The sequence below is a fragment of the Rana temporaria genome, chromosome 2 (assembly GCF_905171775.1).
Source record: "Rana temporaria chromosome 2, aRanTem1.1, whole genome shotgun sequence".
Taxonomy (NCBI): Eukaryota; Metazoa; Chordata; class Amphibia; order Anura; family Ranidae; genus Rana; species Rana temporaria.
Genome location: NC_053490.1, coordinates 85,448,277 through 85,468,370, shown reverse-complemented (window position 1 = coordinate 85,468,370; position 20,094 = coordinate 85,448,277). Strand labels below are relative to the sequence as shown.

Sequence of the window (20,094 nt, the reverse complement as noted above, 5' to 3'; positions counted from 1 at the left end):
GGCATCATGGTTTGGGGCAGCTTTGCTGCGTCAGGGCCTGGACGGATTGCTATCATCGAAGGAAAAATGAATTCCCAAGTTTATCAAGACATTTTGCAGGAGAACTTAAGGTCATCTGACCACCAGCTGAAGCTGGGTGTTGCAACAGGACAACGACCCAAAGCATAGAAGTAAATCAACAACAGAATGGCATAAACAGAAGAAAATCAAAGTAACACAGTGGCATAAGCCCTCCCGCTTATGCCACTGTGTTACTTTGATGTTATTCGCTGTATATGTCTTCTCAAATGTGAGTGACCATTTTATAATTTTAATAAATGTTCTCATTTGGAAATGGAATTACACTATGTGGCCCAATCTTTTTCCTTCTACTATATGTTACATTGAGAGGATTTATATGTGAAGTACTGCTGCTCCATCCATGGTCTACATTCATTGGCCCAGATTCAGGTACATTTGCGCTTTATTTGCGGAGGCACAGGGCAACGATTTTTCCCTGCGCCCCCGCAAATATTTTGCGCTGCCCTCGATTCACGGAGCAGAAGCTCCGTAAATTGCGAGGGCGCGCTGGCAAAATTGCCCGGCGTAAGCGCGCGCAATGTAAATGATCCCGCCGGGGGCGGGAATCATTTAAATTAGGCGCACTCCCGCGCCGAGCGCATGCTCCGTCGGGAAACTTTCCCGACGTGCATTGCGGCAAATGACGTCGCAAGGACGTCATTTGCTTCAAAGTGAACGTGAATGGCGTCCAGCGCCATTCACGATTCACTTACGCAAACGACGTAGATTTTAAATCTCGCGACGCGGGAACGTGGGTATCCTATAGCATTGGCTGCGCCTGCTATTAGGATGTGTAACCTTACGCGAAACCCGACGTACGCAAACTACGTAATTTGCGTACGCAGGGCTCGCGCAACGTTGTGAATCGGTGTTAGTATGCAATTTGCATACTATACACAGATCACAATGGGAGCGCCCCCTAGCGCCCAACGCAAGAATGCAGCCTGAAATCTGTGTGGCATAAGAGCCTCATGCCACGCAGATTTTAGGCTGCAGTCGGCGTAGCGATGTTCCTGAATCAGGAGCATTCGCTACGCCGGAGCAAGTAAGCAATTGCGCTGTGTAACCTATGGTTACACAGGCGCAATTGCTTCTTGAATCTGGTCCATTGATGTCAACTCTGTGATATATCTCTGCCTGGTTCCATTGGAAGTCGTACTTGTTTAATTCTTCCTGAGTGAGATACACCAACAAGCCCGTTTGACTCATCAGGCGTAAGCCTCGCTGGGTCCAACTCGTTTTGTAAGCCTTCAATCTTCACAGTGCTGGATTACCTACAGACAACTGATTATATAGTTTATTTCATTTCAGTGGAATTTTTTGGACTTTACACTCACTTGTTTACCAACACATTTGGTTTATTGTCACTTTGGTGTTTATTAACACAATCACCTTGATGTTCAATGTAGATATTTATCTATCTCTTTGTACATCTATACACTTTGTTTATCAGGATTTTTGTTTTTTATGTTTTATGCACCATTAATTTTGGTTGTTTTATTAATATTCATTTATTACCTTCTGTGTGTATATTGAAATTCGCACATTAGTGCAGTCTAATGGTTCTATTCATATAGACAGCACCCTCTTATTCACCTATTTATATATTTTTTGATCACATCGAAATCATAATTTTCAGCGCCGCACTTTACCATTTCCACTTTGCCTATATACAGTATACCTGTTGTGCAGGCAGCTATAATATATATATATATACCACTTGACAGCGTAGTTTTCCTTCTTTTCTTTTATGCTGATTGCTGCCATTACTAGTAAAAAAAAAGATGTCCTGTTTTTCATTTTAAAAATCTGGTCACCTTATAGTAGGGTGTCCCTGGATTTTTATTTTGAAAATCAGGTCACCTTGTTTCAAATCCTGCCCCAAGCACACACAGACACCACACCTCCTGGCCATATTATTAAAATGCCAGAAACTAAGGGCCAGATTCACAGAGCAGATACGATGGCGTTTCTCCTGATACGCCGTCGTATCTGTTGTTCTATCTATGCGACTGATTCATAGAATCAGTTACGCATAGATAGCCATAAGATCCGACAGGTGTAATTGTTTTACACTGTCGGATCTTAAGATGCAATACCGCGGCCGCCGCTGGGGGGAATTTGCGCCGTAAACCAGCGTCGGGTATGCAAATTAGGAGTTACGGCGATTCCCGACGGTTTTTCGCGTTCGCTATGTCGCCGCTAGTCTAGTTTCCCGTCGCAAAGTTAGTCGTTTTTTTTGGTGCCTTAACTTTACACAGCAATCGTATTGCTGTATAAAGTATGGCCGTCGTTCCCGCGTCGAAATTAAAAAAATAACGTCGTTTGAGTAAGCCGTCCGGGAATACGGAATTACGCTACGCGCATCGCCGTTCGAAAAAATGACGTCACTTCGCGCAAAGCACGGCGGGAGTTCGGAAACGGAGCATGCGCGGTAGGTCCGGCGCGGGAGCGCGCCTAATTTAAATGGCACACGCCCATTTGAATTGGCCCGCCTTGCGCCGGAGGCCACCGGCGTAGGTTTTCATCGCAAGCTTGGTGAATCAGGCACTTGCGATTAAAAATTGCGGCGGTGTAACGTATCTACGATACGTTACGCCGCCGCTCATCTACGTGAATCTGGCCCTAAGAAACAGACAAAGCATCAGGTGAAAACAGTTTGGTCTGTTTAAAGTATTGTTTCCTTCTTCCTCTGCTGCAAGTGCAGACGTAATTCAGTGCCAGAGCCTGTAAACTGATCAAATAAAAAAATTGGGGAAGTGTACATGAATATTTGCTGGATGTTTTTCTCATTCAGAAACTCTGCTGTATTTCCAGGGACTAGAGAGGCTCCAGTATCCTATATAGTGATCCCTGTTATGTACAATTCTCCGTTAGCTATGTAGACTCATCACCCATCATGGCATGTTTGCAAAATTGCTCTTCAATCTCTCTAAAGGGGTTGTAAAACCCCTGTGTTTTTTCACCTTAATACATTCTATGCATTAAGGTGAAAAAACTTCTGTCACTGAGCAGCCCCTGAGCCCCCCCATTTTACTGACCTGAGCCCGTTCGCTCCCCTGCCGGAGACGCACTCTACCTCTCTGGCTGGGGTTCTTGGCTCTTGATTGGATAGATTGATAGTAGCACAGCTATTGGCTCCCGCTGCTGTCAATCAAATACAATAATGCGGGCGCTGGGGGGGCGGTGCCGAGTCCGGCATTTTGTGTCTATGGATGCAAATGCTGGACTCGGGAGAATGCACACGTGATAACCCCCAGGGCGAGTGCTTCTCCTAGGGCAGGCATGTCCAAAGTCCGGTTTCAAATGGCCCGCCTGGTTATTTGGACATGTATATCTTTTGTGACCCCCAACGAATCCCTGAGTGGCGTGAGCCACAAAAGACATATATGCTGGCTGCCTTGGAGGGGACAGGGAGGGGGCGGGACGATTGCCATACATACAGTGAGCATTTCCTGTTTACACCGCTGTCTCTATAATAGTCCGGTCTCCTGCACTGCCATTGGATGACTGTTCTGTCAATCATAAGAGGCGGGGCTCTGTATTAAAGAGGCTGCCGAGAAAACAGGTGTTTCTCTTGTATGTAATGTGTCCCGCCCCCCTTCCAAGGCTGCAGAGGGGCATGGATCAGGCTGCACTGATGGCAAAGGTGAGTCTGCATTCATGGCAATGGGAGTGCTGCATTCATAGCAATAGAGGAGCTGCATTCATGGCAATGGGGATGCTGCATTCATGGCAATGGGGATGCTGCATTCATGCTAATAGTGGGGCTGCATTCATGGCAATGGGGGTGCTGCATTCATGGCAATGGGGGTGCTGCATTCATGGAAATGGGGGTGCTGCATTCATGGCAATGGCGGGGCTGCATTCATGGAAATGGGGGTGCTGCATTCATTGCAATGGTGGGGATGCATTCATGGCACTTGTAAGGCTGCAGATGGGCACTGATTAGGCTGCATTGATGGGCCCTGACCCTTATTTTGCTTCACAGTTTTTTATTTAAAATACTGGATTATATTATACGCCGATAAATACGATATATCCAAATAACATGTCCCAGCTCATCCTTAGACTCTTCACTACACACAGCCACATAGGCAAGATAATTCTTGTTGGGCAGTGTATTAGTGCTCAGACAAACACACTTTTAATGGTTTAAAGAATGTCAGGCGAAATGGTCGGCCCTTTTTATAAAAATAACAAACATGTCTATACTTACCTGCTCTGTGCAATGGTTTTGCACAGAGTATCCCTGATCCTCCTCTTCTGGGTTCCCCACCAGCGCTCCAGACCTATCCTCTTCATTCGGTGCCCCCACGGAAAGCCGTTTTCCATGGGGGCACCCATGCGGGCTCGCTTCCGCTGCTGCGTCATTGAATCAGACAGCGGAACTGAGCCCCGCTCACCCTCCCATGTCACAGCTTTTAAATGACAGCAGTGGGAGCCAATGGCTCTTGCTGCTATCAATCTGTCCAATGAGGAGAGTGACAGTGGCTGGAGCCTCTGCGCTTGTGCACATCGCTGGATCGGATCAGGCTCGGGTAAGAAAAAGTAGAGATCTGAGGGGGAGCTGCAGCACAGAAGGAGAAAAACCTTGAGACTTTACAACCACTTCAATATGATCTCAGTACACAACCTCCTGCTGAGGTGGATGTATATGTGTGAAAACTGTATGTTAGAGCCCCACTTCCGTGCCACTGCATATATGCGTTACATAGTCGGCAAGAGGTTAACTAGCTTTACCTGCTCCCATCCGTAGCGGACCATAGAGGGCGCCACTGCTTTGTGCTGGGAATATGCTCACCTGGCGCCCCTGCACGGTGACTGCTTTGTTACCAACAGCTCCCCCTCACTGTTTACAATCAGGAGCCAGTGCGATGGGCTTCTGATGACATGATCACTATTACAGTCAATCATAGTGATAATGTGACCAAGAAGCCAAGGAAATGCCTCTGCCATTTCATTAAAACACCGGCATCCAGAGACACAAATGGGGTTAAAGCATCTGTAGAATAAGAAATAGTAGGACTGTCAATTAGAAATCTACTGTAAAATTTTGTAATATGCTGAAACGAAATCTCAATATTATTTGTTCTCACCCTTATGACTTTCTTTATTATTTTTGTCATTTTTCCCTTACTATTCTACAAATTAATGTATTTCCTTCTTTACCCCCTCTTACCCTCTATGACCTCCTTATCTACATATAATCTTCAGCCTCTGATCATTTCAACATGTGTTACAGAGGTTGTTCACTGTGGAAACAAAAAATCTAAAGTCAGTAGCTACAAATCCTGTAGCTGATGACTTTAAATAAACACAAAATACCGACGCATGCTCGGAAACAATTTGACGCATGCTCGGAAGCATTGAACTTCATTTTCTCGGCTCATCGTATTGTTGTGCGTCACCGCGTTCTTTTTTTTTTTTTAAAGTGAGAGAGGAGCCGGACTGCAGGAGTTGGGAGGCCTCCCCCAGAGGCAATCTGCCACCTTTCTTCATGCCCCGGGTGGCAATGGCGGGTGCGTGAGGGGGTCCTCCCACACAGCCCGCCCTACCTGCTCCACTTTCAAGCCCAACGGGGCAGAGGGACTCCCTATAAGGGAGAGAGAGGATCTAGCCCGCTCAACCAGCCCTGTTAGTCCTTTGCCTCTCTTTTCAGAGACCACGTGGTCAAAGTGCGTGCATGTTAACCCAATTTCGAGTGCGTGTAAGTGTGGTGGTTTTTGTGGGCGTACTAAGCACAGGCTTACCTCGCATAGCACCCCCACCGGGAGCCGGGCTGAGACCACCAAACTCAATTCACATGTAGCCGAGACCGGGATCCATACCCCTAGCTGCAGAGGTGAATGGCTTGTCAGCACAGTGCCAATCGCGTTGAGCCACCGCGTTCTTGACGGTCAAAAGTTCAGAGAACTTTTTTGTGACCGTGTGTATGCAAGCCAAGCTTGAGCGGAATTCTGTTGTAAAAAACCTCCAAGGTTTTTCCAACGGAAAATCCGATTGTGTGTACAGGGCATTACTACTCTCTTTGGGTAATTTCCTTTACATTGTATGAGAGAGATACCTGGAGGGCCTGTGTTGTTGAACCCTTTATGTTACTGCAACATCACCTTGATCCAGTTTATGGTTGGAGAATTAGAAGCTGGAAATATCTGAAGTCTGGCTTTGTATTGATGGTTGGTGAGTGTACATTTTATGAACACAGTTGGTGGAGCACTATAAGTACCCTTTCACACTGGGGTGCTTTTCAGGTGTTTTAGCGCTAAAAATAGCGCCTGTAAAGCGCCTCTCAAGCCACCCCAGTGTAAAAGCCTGAGTACTTTCACACTGGGGCGGTGTGCTTGCAGGACAGGGAAAAAAGGCCTGCAAGCAGCATCTTAGAGGAGGTGCGCTGGCGGTGTATACACCGATTCTAAACCATTCGGCAGTGCCACAACATGGACGCTATTAACCCCTTCTTCGGCCGCCAGTGGGGGTTAAAAGCTAGTGGCCGTCGGCCGAATAGCGCCGCTATAACAGCAGTAAAGCGCCGCTAAAACTAGCTTCTCTTTACCGCTAACGTCCGCAGCGCCCCAGTGTGAAAGGGGTTTTAGAAGGAAATTATAAGCAGTGCAGATCTTTCTTCACTGTGATTTGAGTCTTTCAAAAAGATCTGGTTTACACTAATGGGACTTTTATAAGATTTTGTATTTTTAGGTTCATGGATTAATGATTATGCCACTAATAATCATACAGTAGCGCGTTGCTTTTGTTATTATATTGTGTTAAAAGTGGGTTTACCATTTAAAAGGACGGCTGCACTTTTATCATTTATTTATATGTTTATTTGTGTATTTTTTTTTTCAACATAAGGATTTTGTTGGCACCACACTTATCATTTTTTTATGTATGGTACAGATAGTTAAAGACTAGCTTACATGGTTTAAATTTCAGCCGATTCCCGCTATTTTTTCAATCAACTTTTGTCAAAGAAGCCAGGTGGAAAATTATTGGCTGAACAGTGACTGCATCCAAAAGCTGTAGTCACTTTTCAGGTGACAGTACAGCTGTAGGGAGGTACACAGCGGGGATGGAGGATTTACTAGACTCCTCTTGTTAGAGCTCACAGCCTAAAAGGAAGGGTCAAATGATACAAACGGTAATAACTGTGGGGGATGAGCTGATGGAGAAAGTAAAGTACAGTTATTAGGTGGGGCAGGAAAGATTACATGGGGGTATATATACATATTTATACATACATAGCAGTGGCGGTGCCTCCATAGTGGGCGCAGGAGCGCTGCCCCCTCTCTCCTGCACGCACCCGTCACTCAAGAATAGATATATTCATGCATTGCATGAATATATCTATTGTCGCCGCTGCCGCCCACTATTCAGGTGTCCGGCCCCCTGTTGAGCGCTGGCCATCTGATTAACAGCGGTGGGTGTGTTTTGGAAGTGCCTGATTAAAGCCAGAGGCTCTAATAGGCTTCCCGATTAGAGCTTGTGGGCTCTAATCGGCTTCCAAATGGTTAAACAGCGGGCACACAGCTGTGCGTTCCTTGTTTAAACCATGCTGTGTTAGGGAATCGCTTCCTTAACACTGACCCGTCTCTCAGCCAATCAGGTGCACCGGGTCTGGTTACCGGTCACCTGATTGGCTAAAGCGACATCGAGGATGGTAAAAGACATCGAGGGAGCGGAGGGAGCGTGGAGGAGGACGCCGCGGACCCGAGGGAAGTAAGTGCTCGGCTGGGGACAAACTGGCAGCATTTGGGGACAAACTGGCGGTATTTGGGGATAAACTGGTGGCATTTGGGGACAAACTGGCAGCATTTGGGGGAAACTTGCTGCATTTGGGGACAAACTGGTTGCATTTGGGGACAAACTGGCTGCATTTGAGGGGAAACGGGCTGCATTTGAGGGGAAACGGGCTGCATTTGAGGGGAAACGGGCTGCATTTGAGGGGGCAAACTGGCAGCATTTGATGGGCACAGTGGCTGTGTTTAATGGGCACAGTGACGGCAATTAATGTTTTTTTTTTTCAGTATGTTTGTGCTCCCCCAAAAAAATTTGAGCACCAGCCGCCACTGATATCTAACAGATTCCCCTATCCATGCTAAAAACACGAATGGATAAATCCATTCTGCCAGCTGTCAGAATACCTGCATTTGACTGAAAGCAGGCACTATTTGGCCGACAATTTCCCAACAGTCTCCTTCCAGAAAAAGTAGATTGAAAAATCAGTGAATGGGAAATGAACAATGTTAAAATAGGTAAAAAAAAAATCCAAAAACGCTGGATCTTCATCTAAATCTACATACAAATTATTTTGACAGTAATTTAGTTTTTTGATGCATTAGCTTCCTGTTCTCTTAAAATGTTACAAATTTGAGTGAATCATTTTCCTATTTTTTAAGAAAGGTCTATCTTTTTTTTAGACTGAGATGGTGCTGTTGGTCTGCTGCAGGCAGTTGCAAGCATTTCCTTAAAGCAGAGGTTCACCCGTATATATGACTTTTTCCCCTTAGATTCCTGCTCGTTTTGTCTAGGGGAATTGGCTAGATGTTTTAAAATATGAGCTGTACTTACCGTTTACGAGATGCATCTTCTCCGTCGCTTCCGGGTATGGGCTGCGGGAATGGGCGTTCCTATGTTGATTGACAGTCTTCCGAGAGGCTTCCGACGGTCGCATCCATCGCGTCACGATTTTCCGAAAGAAGCCGAACGTCGGTGCACAGGCGCAGTATAGAGCCGCACCGACGTTCGGCTTCTTTCGGCTAATAGTGACGCGATTGATGCGACCGTCGGAAGCCTCTCGGAAGACTGTCAATCAAGAAGGAACGCCCGCTCCCGAAGACCCGTACCCGGAAGCGACGGAGAACATGCATCTCGAAAACGGTAAGTACGGCTCATATTTTAAAACAACTGGCCGATTCCCCTAGACAAAACGAGCATCCATGTAAGGGGAAAAGATAAAAAAATAAATAAATGGGTGAACTCCCGCTTTAAGCTACCGATAGATAAATCGTCATTCAGCTGGTCTAATGATTGACTTGATATTGCAAAAAAAAAATCTCAATTAGACGACTGAAACCAATTGAGGAGATCTGTTATATACAGAGAGATGATACATCAGAGAGAATGTGTGAATGCATGTGACGGTGTCAGTAGATCAGTAGATCACTGGATGGTGTCAGTAGTTCATTTCCATTATTTATTTATTTTATTATCCTTACAATTACATTTTTATATTATTCTTTTTTACAATTTTATGTATTTTATTATTTTTTGTATTTTTTTAGGAGAAAAAATAAAAAAATTGGAACATTTTGTTATTTTATGAAATATCAGGGGTCTAAACAGGGGGAATATGAGGCACACGGGGTGATTAGGGTGTGCCCTGGCACACCCTGTGCGCACTCCTATGCTTCGGATATAGACAAGCATGCTTAAGCCCAGGTTCACACTGGGTACGAATTGCTTCGATTTGAGATGCGATTTCACATGTGAAATCGCATCTCAAATCGGCGGCATCTTCCGGCAATGACACCGATTTCAAAAAGTAGTTCCTGTACTACTTTTTGCGATCTCGGGCCGCGATTTACATTGACATCTGTGCAGAAACCTGCACAGATGTCTCTTAAATCGCGGCCGAAATCGGGACTGCCAGCGGGAGTGAAGCCGTGCAAGTTCAACTGAACACGCACGGCTTCACTCCCGCAGCCCAGTGTGAACCAGGGCTAAAAGATAATTCTGTATTGAATCACTTCCTAATATCTGAGCATATAAAACACAATATCAACAATAAACTCATTTAGGGCTTGTTTAAATATGCAGCTGGAGGGGCAGTAAAAGAAAGCGGTTGAGTCAGGGTTTTACCACCCACAACCACCCATCTAAATGAGGGCATGCAGCTGCTTTGGGATTAGTATTGCTGCAAAACGTGATCCATTTCAATGAATGAGGCATTGTTACAATTGTCCTGCTCTGCATGTAGTTATGGCACCGTCAGTCATCATTTCCAAAGTTAAAACGTCCGGCAAAGAGGTGATATCGCCTCCTCTGTCAAACGACTTCTGAAAAGGGATATACTGCAGATTGCATTTCAGAGGTGTAGCAAAGGCTGCTGCATGTTATGCCCCGTACACACCATCATTTTATGGGATGAAAAAAAACGACTTTTTTAAAAACGTCACTTTAATTGACCGTGTGTGGGGGAAAACGTCATTTTATGTCTTGTAAAAAACGACCAAAAAAAATTTGAGCATGCTTCAATTTTATGTGTCGTTTTTCAAAACGTCATTTTTTACTTCACAGAAATTGACCGTGTGTAGTAAAAAACGTCGTTTAAAACGATGTTTTTTCACCCGCGCATGCCCAGAAGCTACTTTATGAAGCGAGCTTCAATGGAAAAAGTGGTGAGAACGTAACCTCACTTTGCTAGAACATTGTGAGAAAAACGATGGTGTGTAGGCAACTTCGTCTTGAAAATTGAAGTTTCAAAAACTTAATTTTTTACTTCACAGAAAATGTCGTTTTTTTCATCACATAAAGTGATGGTGTGTACGCGGCATAAGGATAAGCTGTTAGAAAAAACATATCCTATTGACATCAACAAGAGGCAATTTTACTTAAAAATAAATAGGATTAGCTGAATTTGAAGGCTAGGTTCACACTTCCGCATAGAGCGGCACACAGCAGGGGTCCAGTGCGTCCCTGTTCACCGCTGCAAATTCAGTCCAAATTTTTGTCTGAATTCAAGCTGGAAATGGAGCAGAAGACGCACAGGACAATGCAAATGATCCCCTTCCCAGAATACATACAACGCACTTCACCGTACGACATTGGTTTCACATTGTACAGTATGTAGCATACCAACCACTGGTGAACCCAACACTTGTATGAAAACGATGCCAAACAAATCGACCTTTCTTACCTTGCAGCCAGGGGCTTGGCGTAGAAGCGCATGAGCCCCTGAGTTCTTGCATAATGCTCTCTCCTTCATAGAATGCTAAAGTTGCAGCCTTTGTCACTTCGTTCTCTATTAGTAAATGTAGCAGCTGCACACCTAAAGCCACCCCCTTAGAAACCACAAAACTTCTCTATTTTCAAAACCTGCATGAGTTCTGGAAGATACCCGCCTCATATCATATGTGCTTCATTTTTGTTTCAGCAATTTACAATTTACATTTACATATATCACTAACCTCAAGGGTCACCAGCTTGTATTAGCTTGAGAGCCACATTTAAATATGCCAAGTGGTGGTGAGCCACAGCGTTTGTGAAAGGAGAAAACTGTAGTAATATTGAGTAATCTTTTTAAACATTTTACTATAATTATGTAAGGATGGAAGGTGTGCTAGTGTGAAGCCAACTCTAGTTACGGGGCCAGATTCATAAACAATGGTGCAGATTTGCACCGGCGTGGTGCATCATTTTTAGACTACACCGGTCCAGCGCGGAGAGGCAGTTAGGTGATTCAAGAAACTTTTTTTGTCTACGATGCCCCAGCGGGGCGGATTTTCGACGGCGTAAGGGGGGGTAAGGCCAACTGGGAGTCACCCTATGCTAATGAAGTGCCGACCGTGGCGCTGGGGTCACGCCGGGGGGGCATCTTAGACCGCACATGCTCAGTGACATCCAGGGGTAAATGTCCCAATCTGCACATGCTCAGAACTGCGCCCCGGCGTGATCCCTGAGCTACGCCGACCCACTACCAAAGCCCAGTCCATGAATCAGCCCAGACTTCCGCCCTGCAGGTGCAAATGTACTGAAGCTTTTTTTTTTCTAAGCTAGGTCGTTTGCATTGTGGTGGGGCAGTTATGGCTGATGAGGAATCCTCAGGTGGGCGGATGACCAATTTCAGCCCAGAGGAGAGGGCTGTAATTATTGAGGGCCTCTCCCAACATGGGGACCGCCTCTATGTGTTGTCCAGCAAGTGTTGTTGCTCAGGTCGTTTGTAACGCTGCTGCTTTAGCTGCTCTCCAGCTGACCTCTGCAAGTTTGGTGCAAAGTTACCCCTGCTTTTATGAGGTGTAACTTTGCACCGGAAATTTCAGCTCCGCTCACCGGGAGTAGCCAGCGCCGGTCAAGCTTAAGTTGATGAATCGGCCCAAAAACCTCATTTGCATATTTAAAACACAAAAACCATGGCCGCGCCAGATCCGACCAGCGTAAATCTGCACCAACGCCGCGCCGGCGTGGAAATGTTACACCGAGGCGAGAAAGTCGATTTGAAGGCGTAATCTGGTTCTCTGGGTACGGTGCAGCGATCCGCCGGTGCAAATCTGCACTTACGTCGCGCATCTACCAAAAAAACGGTGTAAGTGCTTCATGAATCTGGCCCACTGTCTGTATTTTGTGCACGCCAAATTGGGTCAGAAACCATATAATCTGTCTGTTCCCACTCATTTCCAAGGGATAGTATTGCATTTTGAAGATGTGATCCTGGAAATTTGTTGACAAAAAATGGACATGATTTTTATTTTGATAAACTATATAGTGATTTATTAACCACTTCCATACCAGGCACTTACGCACCTTCCCGCCCAAGCCAATTTTCAGCTTTCAGCACTGTCGCACTTTGAATGGCAATTGCGCGGTCGTGCGACGTGGCTCCCAAACAAAATTGCCGTTTTTTTCCCCCCACAAATAGAGCTTTCTTTTGGTGGTATTTGATCACCTCTGCGATTTTTTTTTTTTTTTGCGCAACAACTAAAAAAAGACTGAAAATTTTGAAAAAAAATTACGTTTTTATTTTTTTCTGTAATTTTTTTTGTAAATAAGTAAGTTTTCTCTTTCAATTACGGGCACTGAGATGGCGGCACTGATGGGCACCGATGAGATGGCACTGATGGACATCGATGAGGTAGTACTGACGGGCACAGATGAGGTGGCACTGATTGGCGGCGCTGGTATGCGGCACTGATGGGCACACATAGGCGGCACTGATGGGCACACATAGGCGGCACTGATGGGCACTCATGGGCGGCACTGATGGGCGGCACTTATGGGTGGCACTGATGGATACTTATGGGTGGCACAGATGGGCACTGATAGGTGGGCACTGGGCATGGATGGGCACTGTGGGGTGGCACTGATGGACACTGTGGGGTGGCACTGATGGACACTGGGGTGGCACTGATGGACACTGTGGGGCAGCACTTATCTACCCATGTTGCCAGTCAGTGCCCATTTGTGGGCACTGATTGGCATCTTTTTTTTTTAAAAAGCTTTTTTTTTTTTTTTTTCAAGACTTTTTTTTTTTTTTCCCCTTCCCTTGTGGTCCAGGGTGGGCTTCCCTGGTGGTCCAGTGTGGCGATCCGAGGGGGGGGCTGCGCTGATAAACAATCAGCGTGAACCCCCCCTGTCAGGAGAGCCGCCGATCAGCTCTCCTCTACTCGCGTCTGTCAGACGCGAGTGGGGAAGAGCCATCAACGGCTCTTCCTGTTTACATCGTGATCAGCCGTGATTGGACACGGCTGATCACGTGGTAAAGAGTCTCCGCCGGAGGCTCTTTACAGAGATCGGAGATGCAGGGTGTCAGACTGAAACCCCGCATCACCGATCGCCGCGCTGCACGCCCCCACGGCCTCGCGCGCGGCATGGAATCCTGCAAGACGTCCATGGACGTCCAGTCAGGATTTCAAAACCACTTCCCCGATGTAAATCGGCCATAGGCCGGGCGGGAAGTGGTTAAAAAAAATGTAATTATCAGATTAGTGCTGAGTCCATTAGTAGAAACATACAGGAAATTACAGTATTGGTTAATCTTCTATATTTCCGAAGAGATAATAGCTTGGATTATGCATAAACCAAGGACAAACATGGTAACTTCATACCAATTGTAGATTAACTTAGAGTACAGTGATTAAAGAGGAACTTTACCCATAACAGTTTGATAAAAAAAAATGTTCTTTGGCAAGGAATATAAATTCCGCAATGATAATTATACTACCAAAATTATTGTGTGCTTTAAAGCGGGGGTTCACCCTTAGAGGGCACTTTTTCCCCATAGCTGGATGCTCGTTTTCTCTAGGGGAATCGGCTATTTGTTTTAAAATATGTGCAGTACTTACCCGTTTACGAGATGCATCCTCTCCGTCGCTTCCGGGTATGGGCTGCGGGAATGGGCGTTCCTTCTTGATTGACAGGCTTCCGAGAGGCTTCCGACGGTCGCATCCATCGCGTCACGATTTTCCGAAAGAAGCCGAACGTCGGTGCGCAGGCGCAGTATAGAGCCGCACCGACGTTCGGCTTCTTTCGGCTACGAGTGACGCGATGGATGCGACCGTCGGAAGCCTCTCGGAAGACTGTCAATCAAGAAGGAACGCCCGCTCCCGAAGACCCATACCCGGAAGCGACGGAAGAAGATGCATCTCGAAAACGGGTAAGTACAGCTCATATTTTAATACAAATAGCCGATTCCCCTAGACCGAACGAGCAGGAATCTAAGGGGAGAAAAAAAAAAAATTAATAAATGGGTGAACTCCCGCTTTAAATTGCCTCCAGCATTGCTCCTATTTCTTCTTGCTGGAGGCTGCCGTTTTGCCGAAGCCCAGAGCCCCTAAACAGCAATAAATCATAAAGTTGAACTAAACCCATTGATTTAATGATTTCAAAAAACAGTTATGCCGTGTACACACAATCATTTTTCGGAAAACCGCAAATCGTCTTTTACTAACACAAAATCAGCTAAAGCAGCCCAAAGGGTGGCGCCATCCGAATGGAACTTCCCCTTTATAGTGCCGTTGTACGTGTTGTACGTCACCACGCTTTGCTAGAGCATTTTTTTTTCACGATCGTGTGTAGGCAAGGCCGTTTTAATGATCAAGTTGAAAAAAACGTTGTTTTTTCTAGAGCCTGAAAAAAGTTTTTTACAACCCGAAAAAATGACCGTGTGTACGCGGCATCACATTCCTAAAATGCCAGGATTGCTAACTGTCACGTTTGCTTGTGTCCTCAACCAAATTGTCAAACGAATAAATGGCTGGTGTCATAAATTATCACATGTGCAGCACCATGACAGTTGCAGATTAAACAAAAGCAGCTTCCTTGGCTGTATAGGCACCGGGGGTTGGGGCCGAGTCATACATTTGGCATCTATGGACGCCGAATGAATAACTCGGGAGCGCGCCCGCAAGGTAACCCCCCTGGACAGTGCTTTTCCTAGGGGGTTATCTTATGCGGGGAGGAGCCGGGAGACTGGTGAGGGACCTCAGAAGTCTGTGTTGGGGCCACTCTGTGCAAAACTAGCTGCACAGTGGAGGTAAGTATGATATGTTTGTTATTTAAAAAAAAAACGATCCTTTAGTATCACTTTAACCACTAGCTGACGGCCGTACGACTTTGTACGGCCTCAGCGTGGCTCCCAAACTCTAACAGGCCATCTTTTTACGGCCTCCCCTTTGCACGTTCCCCGCGCGCGCTCCCGAGCGCGCAGCGGGGAACTGCTGTGCTGGCCGTGTCCCTTGGACACAGCCAGTCACAGATCGCCGTGAACGGCCAATCGGAGCGGCCGTTTCCTAGGCGATCTGTGCGGCCAATGAGAGATGATCTCATATGTTTACAGATGAGATCATCTCTCATTCCCGGCTCTCGCAGACAGCGGTGCTGTCAGGGGAGAGAGGAGACGGATCTGTGTCTCTTGTACATAGAGACACAGATCGGTCACCCCCCCAGTCACCCCCCTTCCCCCACAGTTAGAACACTAATTAGGGTACACATTTAACCCCTTCCTCACCCCCTAGTGTTAACCCCTTCCCTGCCAGTCACATTTATACAGTAATTAGTGCATATTTATAGCACTGATTGCAGTATAAATGTGAATGGCGCCAAAAATGTGTCAAAAGTGTCCGCCATAACGTCGCAGTCCCAATAAAAATCGCAGATCGCCGCCATTACTAGTAAAAAAAAAAAAATAATAATAATAATTCTGTCCCTTATTTTGTAGGCGCTATAACTTTTGCGCAAACCAGTCGCTTATTGCGATTTTTTTTTTTTTTTTTACTAAAAATATGTATAATACGTATCGGCCTAGACTGAGGATAAAAAAAAAAACGTAAAAAAAAAATTGAGCTATTTATTATAGCAACAAGTAAAAAAATGTTTTTTTTTTTTCAAAATTGTCGCTCTATTTTTGTTTATAGCGCAAAAAATAAAAACCGCAGAGGTGATCAAATACCACCAAAAGAAAGCTCTATTTGTGGGGAAAAAAGGACGTTAATTTTGTTTGGGAGCCACGTCGCACGACCGCGCAGTTGTCAGTTAAAGCGACGCAGTGCCGAATCGCAAAAAGTCCTCTGGTCAGGAAGGGGTTTAAGTGCCCAGTAAGGAAGTGGTTAAGTCTTTTGTGTCTTCCTGGCACTGGAAGTAAAGTTTGCCCTGTCACCTCTCCTGCTTTTCTTCTCTCCCTCCCCAATCCATGTTCCCTCAGCACAGTCTGTCATTCCTGTTACTTTCTTGTGCCTTCAGCAACAGTGAGGCCCCGTACACACGACAGAGGAACTCGACGTGCTTGGCACGTCGAGTTCCTCGTCGAGTTTTGGGATGAAGCCGCCGAGGAGCTCGGCGGGCCGGCTTCTCCCATAGAAGAACGAGGACAACGAGAAAATAGAGAACATGTTCTCTATTTTCTCGTCGAGTTCCTCGGCGGCTCCATCGAGCCAAAACTGTACAGACGACAGAGATTCTCGGCAGAATCCGGGTTTTGACCGAGTTTCTCGGTGAATTCTGCCGAGAATCTCTGTCGTGTGTACGAGGCCTAAATCCTAACAATGTCAGCCGATCAGCCTCTAGAGGCTCTGATTGTAAGCACAGTGTCGGATATAGAGAACAAGTCCCTAACAGAGCGGGACCCTGCATTAATGTATTTTAAACAGTATAGGCACTTATTTTTACATACTCTGGGGCAGATCCTCAAAGAAATTACAGCAGCGTATCTGTTGATACGCCGCTGTAATTTCAAATTTTGCGCGTCGTACCTTTGTTTTGGTATCCACAAAACAAGATATGACGGCATCTGTGTTAGATCCGACAGGCGTACACCTTAGTACGCCGTGGGATCTTAGATGCAATTTTTCTGCGGCCGCTAGGTGGCGTTCCCGTCGTATTCCGCGTTGAGTATGCAAATTAGCTATTTCCAACCATACACGAATGTACGAGCGGCCGTCGCATTTTTTTACGTCGTTTCCGGACGGCTTTTTCTGGCGTATAGTTAAAGCTGCTATATGATGGCGTACTCAATGTTAAGTATGGCCGTCATTCCCGCGTATAATTTTGAAAATATTACGTCGTTTGCGTAAGTCGTCCATGAATGGGGCTGGACGTAATTTACGTCCACGTCAAAACCAATGACGTCCTTGCGACGTCATTTAGAGCAATGCACGCCGGGAAATTTTAGGGACGGCGCATGCGCAGTTCGTTCGGCGCGGGGACGCGCTTCATATAAATGAAACACGCCCCCTACCCGCCCAATTTGAATTCCGCGCCCTTAAGCTACGAGAGATACACTACGCCACCGTAACTTACGGCGCAAATTCGTTGAGGATTCAAACCAACTCAAAGTAAGTTACAGCGGCGTAGCGTATCTGACATCTGCGCCAGGCGCAGCGTAGGTATGTGAATCTACCCCTGTACCTATAACTGCAAAAGAGACCATCCTGAAGTGATCTATCAGGACTTAATTTTCTGACTAAAATTCCACTTTAAGCATATTCTCACGTACCCTTTTAAAGTTTTACTTATGACTTCTACCAGTGTCTGGTTAAAGCTTGTAGGAGGAGTTTTCATTCTACTCTGACTGTCCTATGAGGCTGCAGGACCCCTGACCCCCTGTCTGGACAGGGCTGATTGTCCCTGTGCTGATTATATGTACTCTCCCAAGAAAAAAACTCTCTAACAGCACAAACCAAACTAAACATGTGCAGAGTGACCCCAAGACTTTGTTCTTTTAGTTGATTGATTGGGGACAGTGAAAGAAGAGGAGGATCAGAGAAGACAGGATAAAACAGACTTTTTACACAATGCAGAGGATTAACCCCTTATGTCCCGCAGTGAGTATAACGAGCTTGCTTTACTGCATATACAGACTGATTTTACTGTTGTGGGTTTAGGCACACAGTTAAATTATAGTGTGGTGACAAGATACCCTTGTGTTCCACTAAAAGAGACAGGAATAGAAAGACAAGTGCAGCAAGAGAAGAGGGGCACTATGTTCACTTAATATTGGTTTAGTTCTCACCATGGTTTAGCATTTCCTTAAAGAGTACCTCCACATTTGTTGAGAAAAACATTTTACACTCTGGCTGATCCATGTACTGTACATTGTATGGATTTTAACAAACTTTGTTGCAGATTCCTACCTGTTCCTGCTCTGAAGAAAAAGCTGTTTGTTCTTCTTTATCCTTTGGATACTGATTCTGAGCTGAGAGTGACTTTTTCATTAATGATCATCTGATGCACTATAAGTGTTCCAATGAAGAAAACTACAAGATCTGTGACTCTTTAGAAGTGATTAACCCCGTAAGAGCATTTTACCAAAAATTATTTTGCAGAGGATTCTTAAAGCTGAGTTCCACCCAAAAATGGAACTTCAGCTTTAAGTGAAGGTGGCCCCCTGACAAGCCACATTTGGCATGTCGTTTTTTTTTGGGGGGGTGGGGGGGAGCGGATACCCTCTTTTTAGAGCCATACAGCTCCCACTACCTCCTGGGGCTCCACAGCGCCAAAAGGAATTTCACACCTCCCTCTGTGTTATCTTCTGGGAAATGTCACAGGTCCCAGAAGATTGTCCGGCAAATCGTAATTCGGCTTGCGCATGCGCAGTGCGTGCCCAGCTGTGAAGCCGCAGCCGGGCACCCACAGTCAGAATGCCAGCGCCATGGAGAGGAGGGGAGAGGAGCGGTGCTTCATTCGTCTGCATCCCTGGACCACGTGACAGATGAGTGTCCGATTAATAAAACTCAGCAGCTACAATTTCTAAAAGTAGTTCCTGCACTACTTTTGGCGACTTCAGGAGCTATTTTAATAGACATCTGTGCATGAACCCGCATAGATGTCTTTCAAGGTGCCCGGAAGTTGGGCTGCAATGTGACTTTCATTTGAACTGGCACGATTTTAAAGCTGTGTTCAGTGTGAACAAGGGCTCAGGCTAGGTTCACACTGGTACAACAAACGCTCCTACATTGGGAGCTCATGTCGCATGACGTGTGAAAATCAATGTTTCCCTATGAGAGCCGTCTTAACTGGTCTGACACAAGTCGGTCCGACTTTGAAAATGCTCCCTGTACTACTTCGGTCCGACTTTGATCCTACTTCAGCCCATTGAATATCATTGAAGTCGGATCAAAGTAGGAGCCTTGTCCTTGCCATCCGACATGTGATTACAGCAGCAGTAAAAGGAATTTATCTCACTCTGGGATTGTTTTGATTGGTCAAAAAACAAGTCAGACTATCACAAAGTCGGATCAAAGTAGTATCCTGTTCATGAAAGTCGATGGATGTAGGACCAATGTCGCAGAGCAAAGTAGGATAAAAGTTGTGTAGTATAGTGTGAACCCAGCCTTAGGCCTGGTTCACACTGGTATGACTTGAGATGTGATTTGAGATGTCAAATCGCATCTTAGATCGGCAGCATTTGCCGGCAATTTTCGGCAGTGGCACCGTCCTAATCGGTGCGACGCCGCATCTACGGCACTGCACTGATTTCAAAAAGTAGTTCCTGTACTACTTTTTGCAATTTCGGGCCGCGATTTACATTGACATCTGTGCAGAAACCTGCACAGATGCCTCTGAAATCGCGGCCGAAATCGGGACTGCCAGCGGGAGTGAAATCGTGCGAGTTCAGCTGAACTCGCATGGCTTCACTCCCGCAGCCCAGTGTGAACCTGGGCTCAAACCTAGAAGCTGATTGGTTACTATGCACAGCTGCACCAGATTCTGTATGCACCAGTTTTAGTAAGACCCCATACACACTATTAGATTTTCTGCAGATTTTTGTATTCAGATTTACCAAAACCATATAATATGAGGACAAATCTTAAGGCTCAGTTC

The 20,094-nt window shown here is 45.8% G+C and overlaps 1 protein-coding gene across 1 annotated transcript in view; it reads right to left on the bottom strand.

Moving 5' to 3' along the window:
- FLT3 (fms related receptor tyrosine kinase 3) overlaps positions 1-11,176 on the bottom strand; it is a 155,446-nt gene extending 144,270 nt beyond the window's left edge. Inside the window, exon 1 of the mRNA XM_040340472.1 lies at positions 10,979-11,176. Coding sequence (XP_040196406.1) covers positions 10,979-11,030 — 52 coding nt within the window. The 5' untranslated portion in view covers positions 11,031-11,176. The remainder of the gene's footprint in view (positions 1-10,978) is intronic.
- Between the last annotated feature and the right edge of the window lie 8,918 nt (positions 11,177-20,094).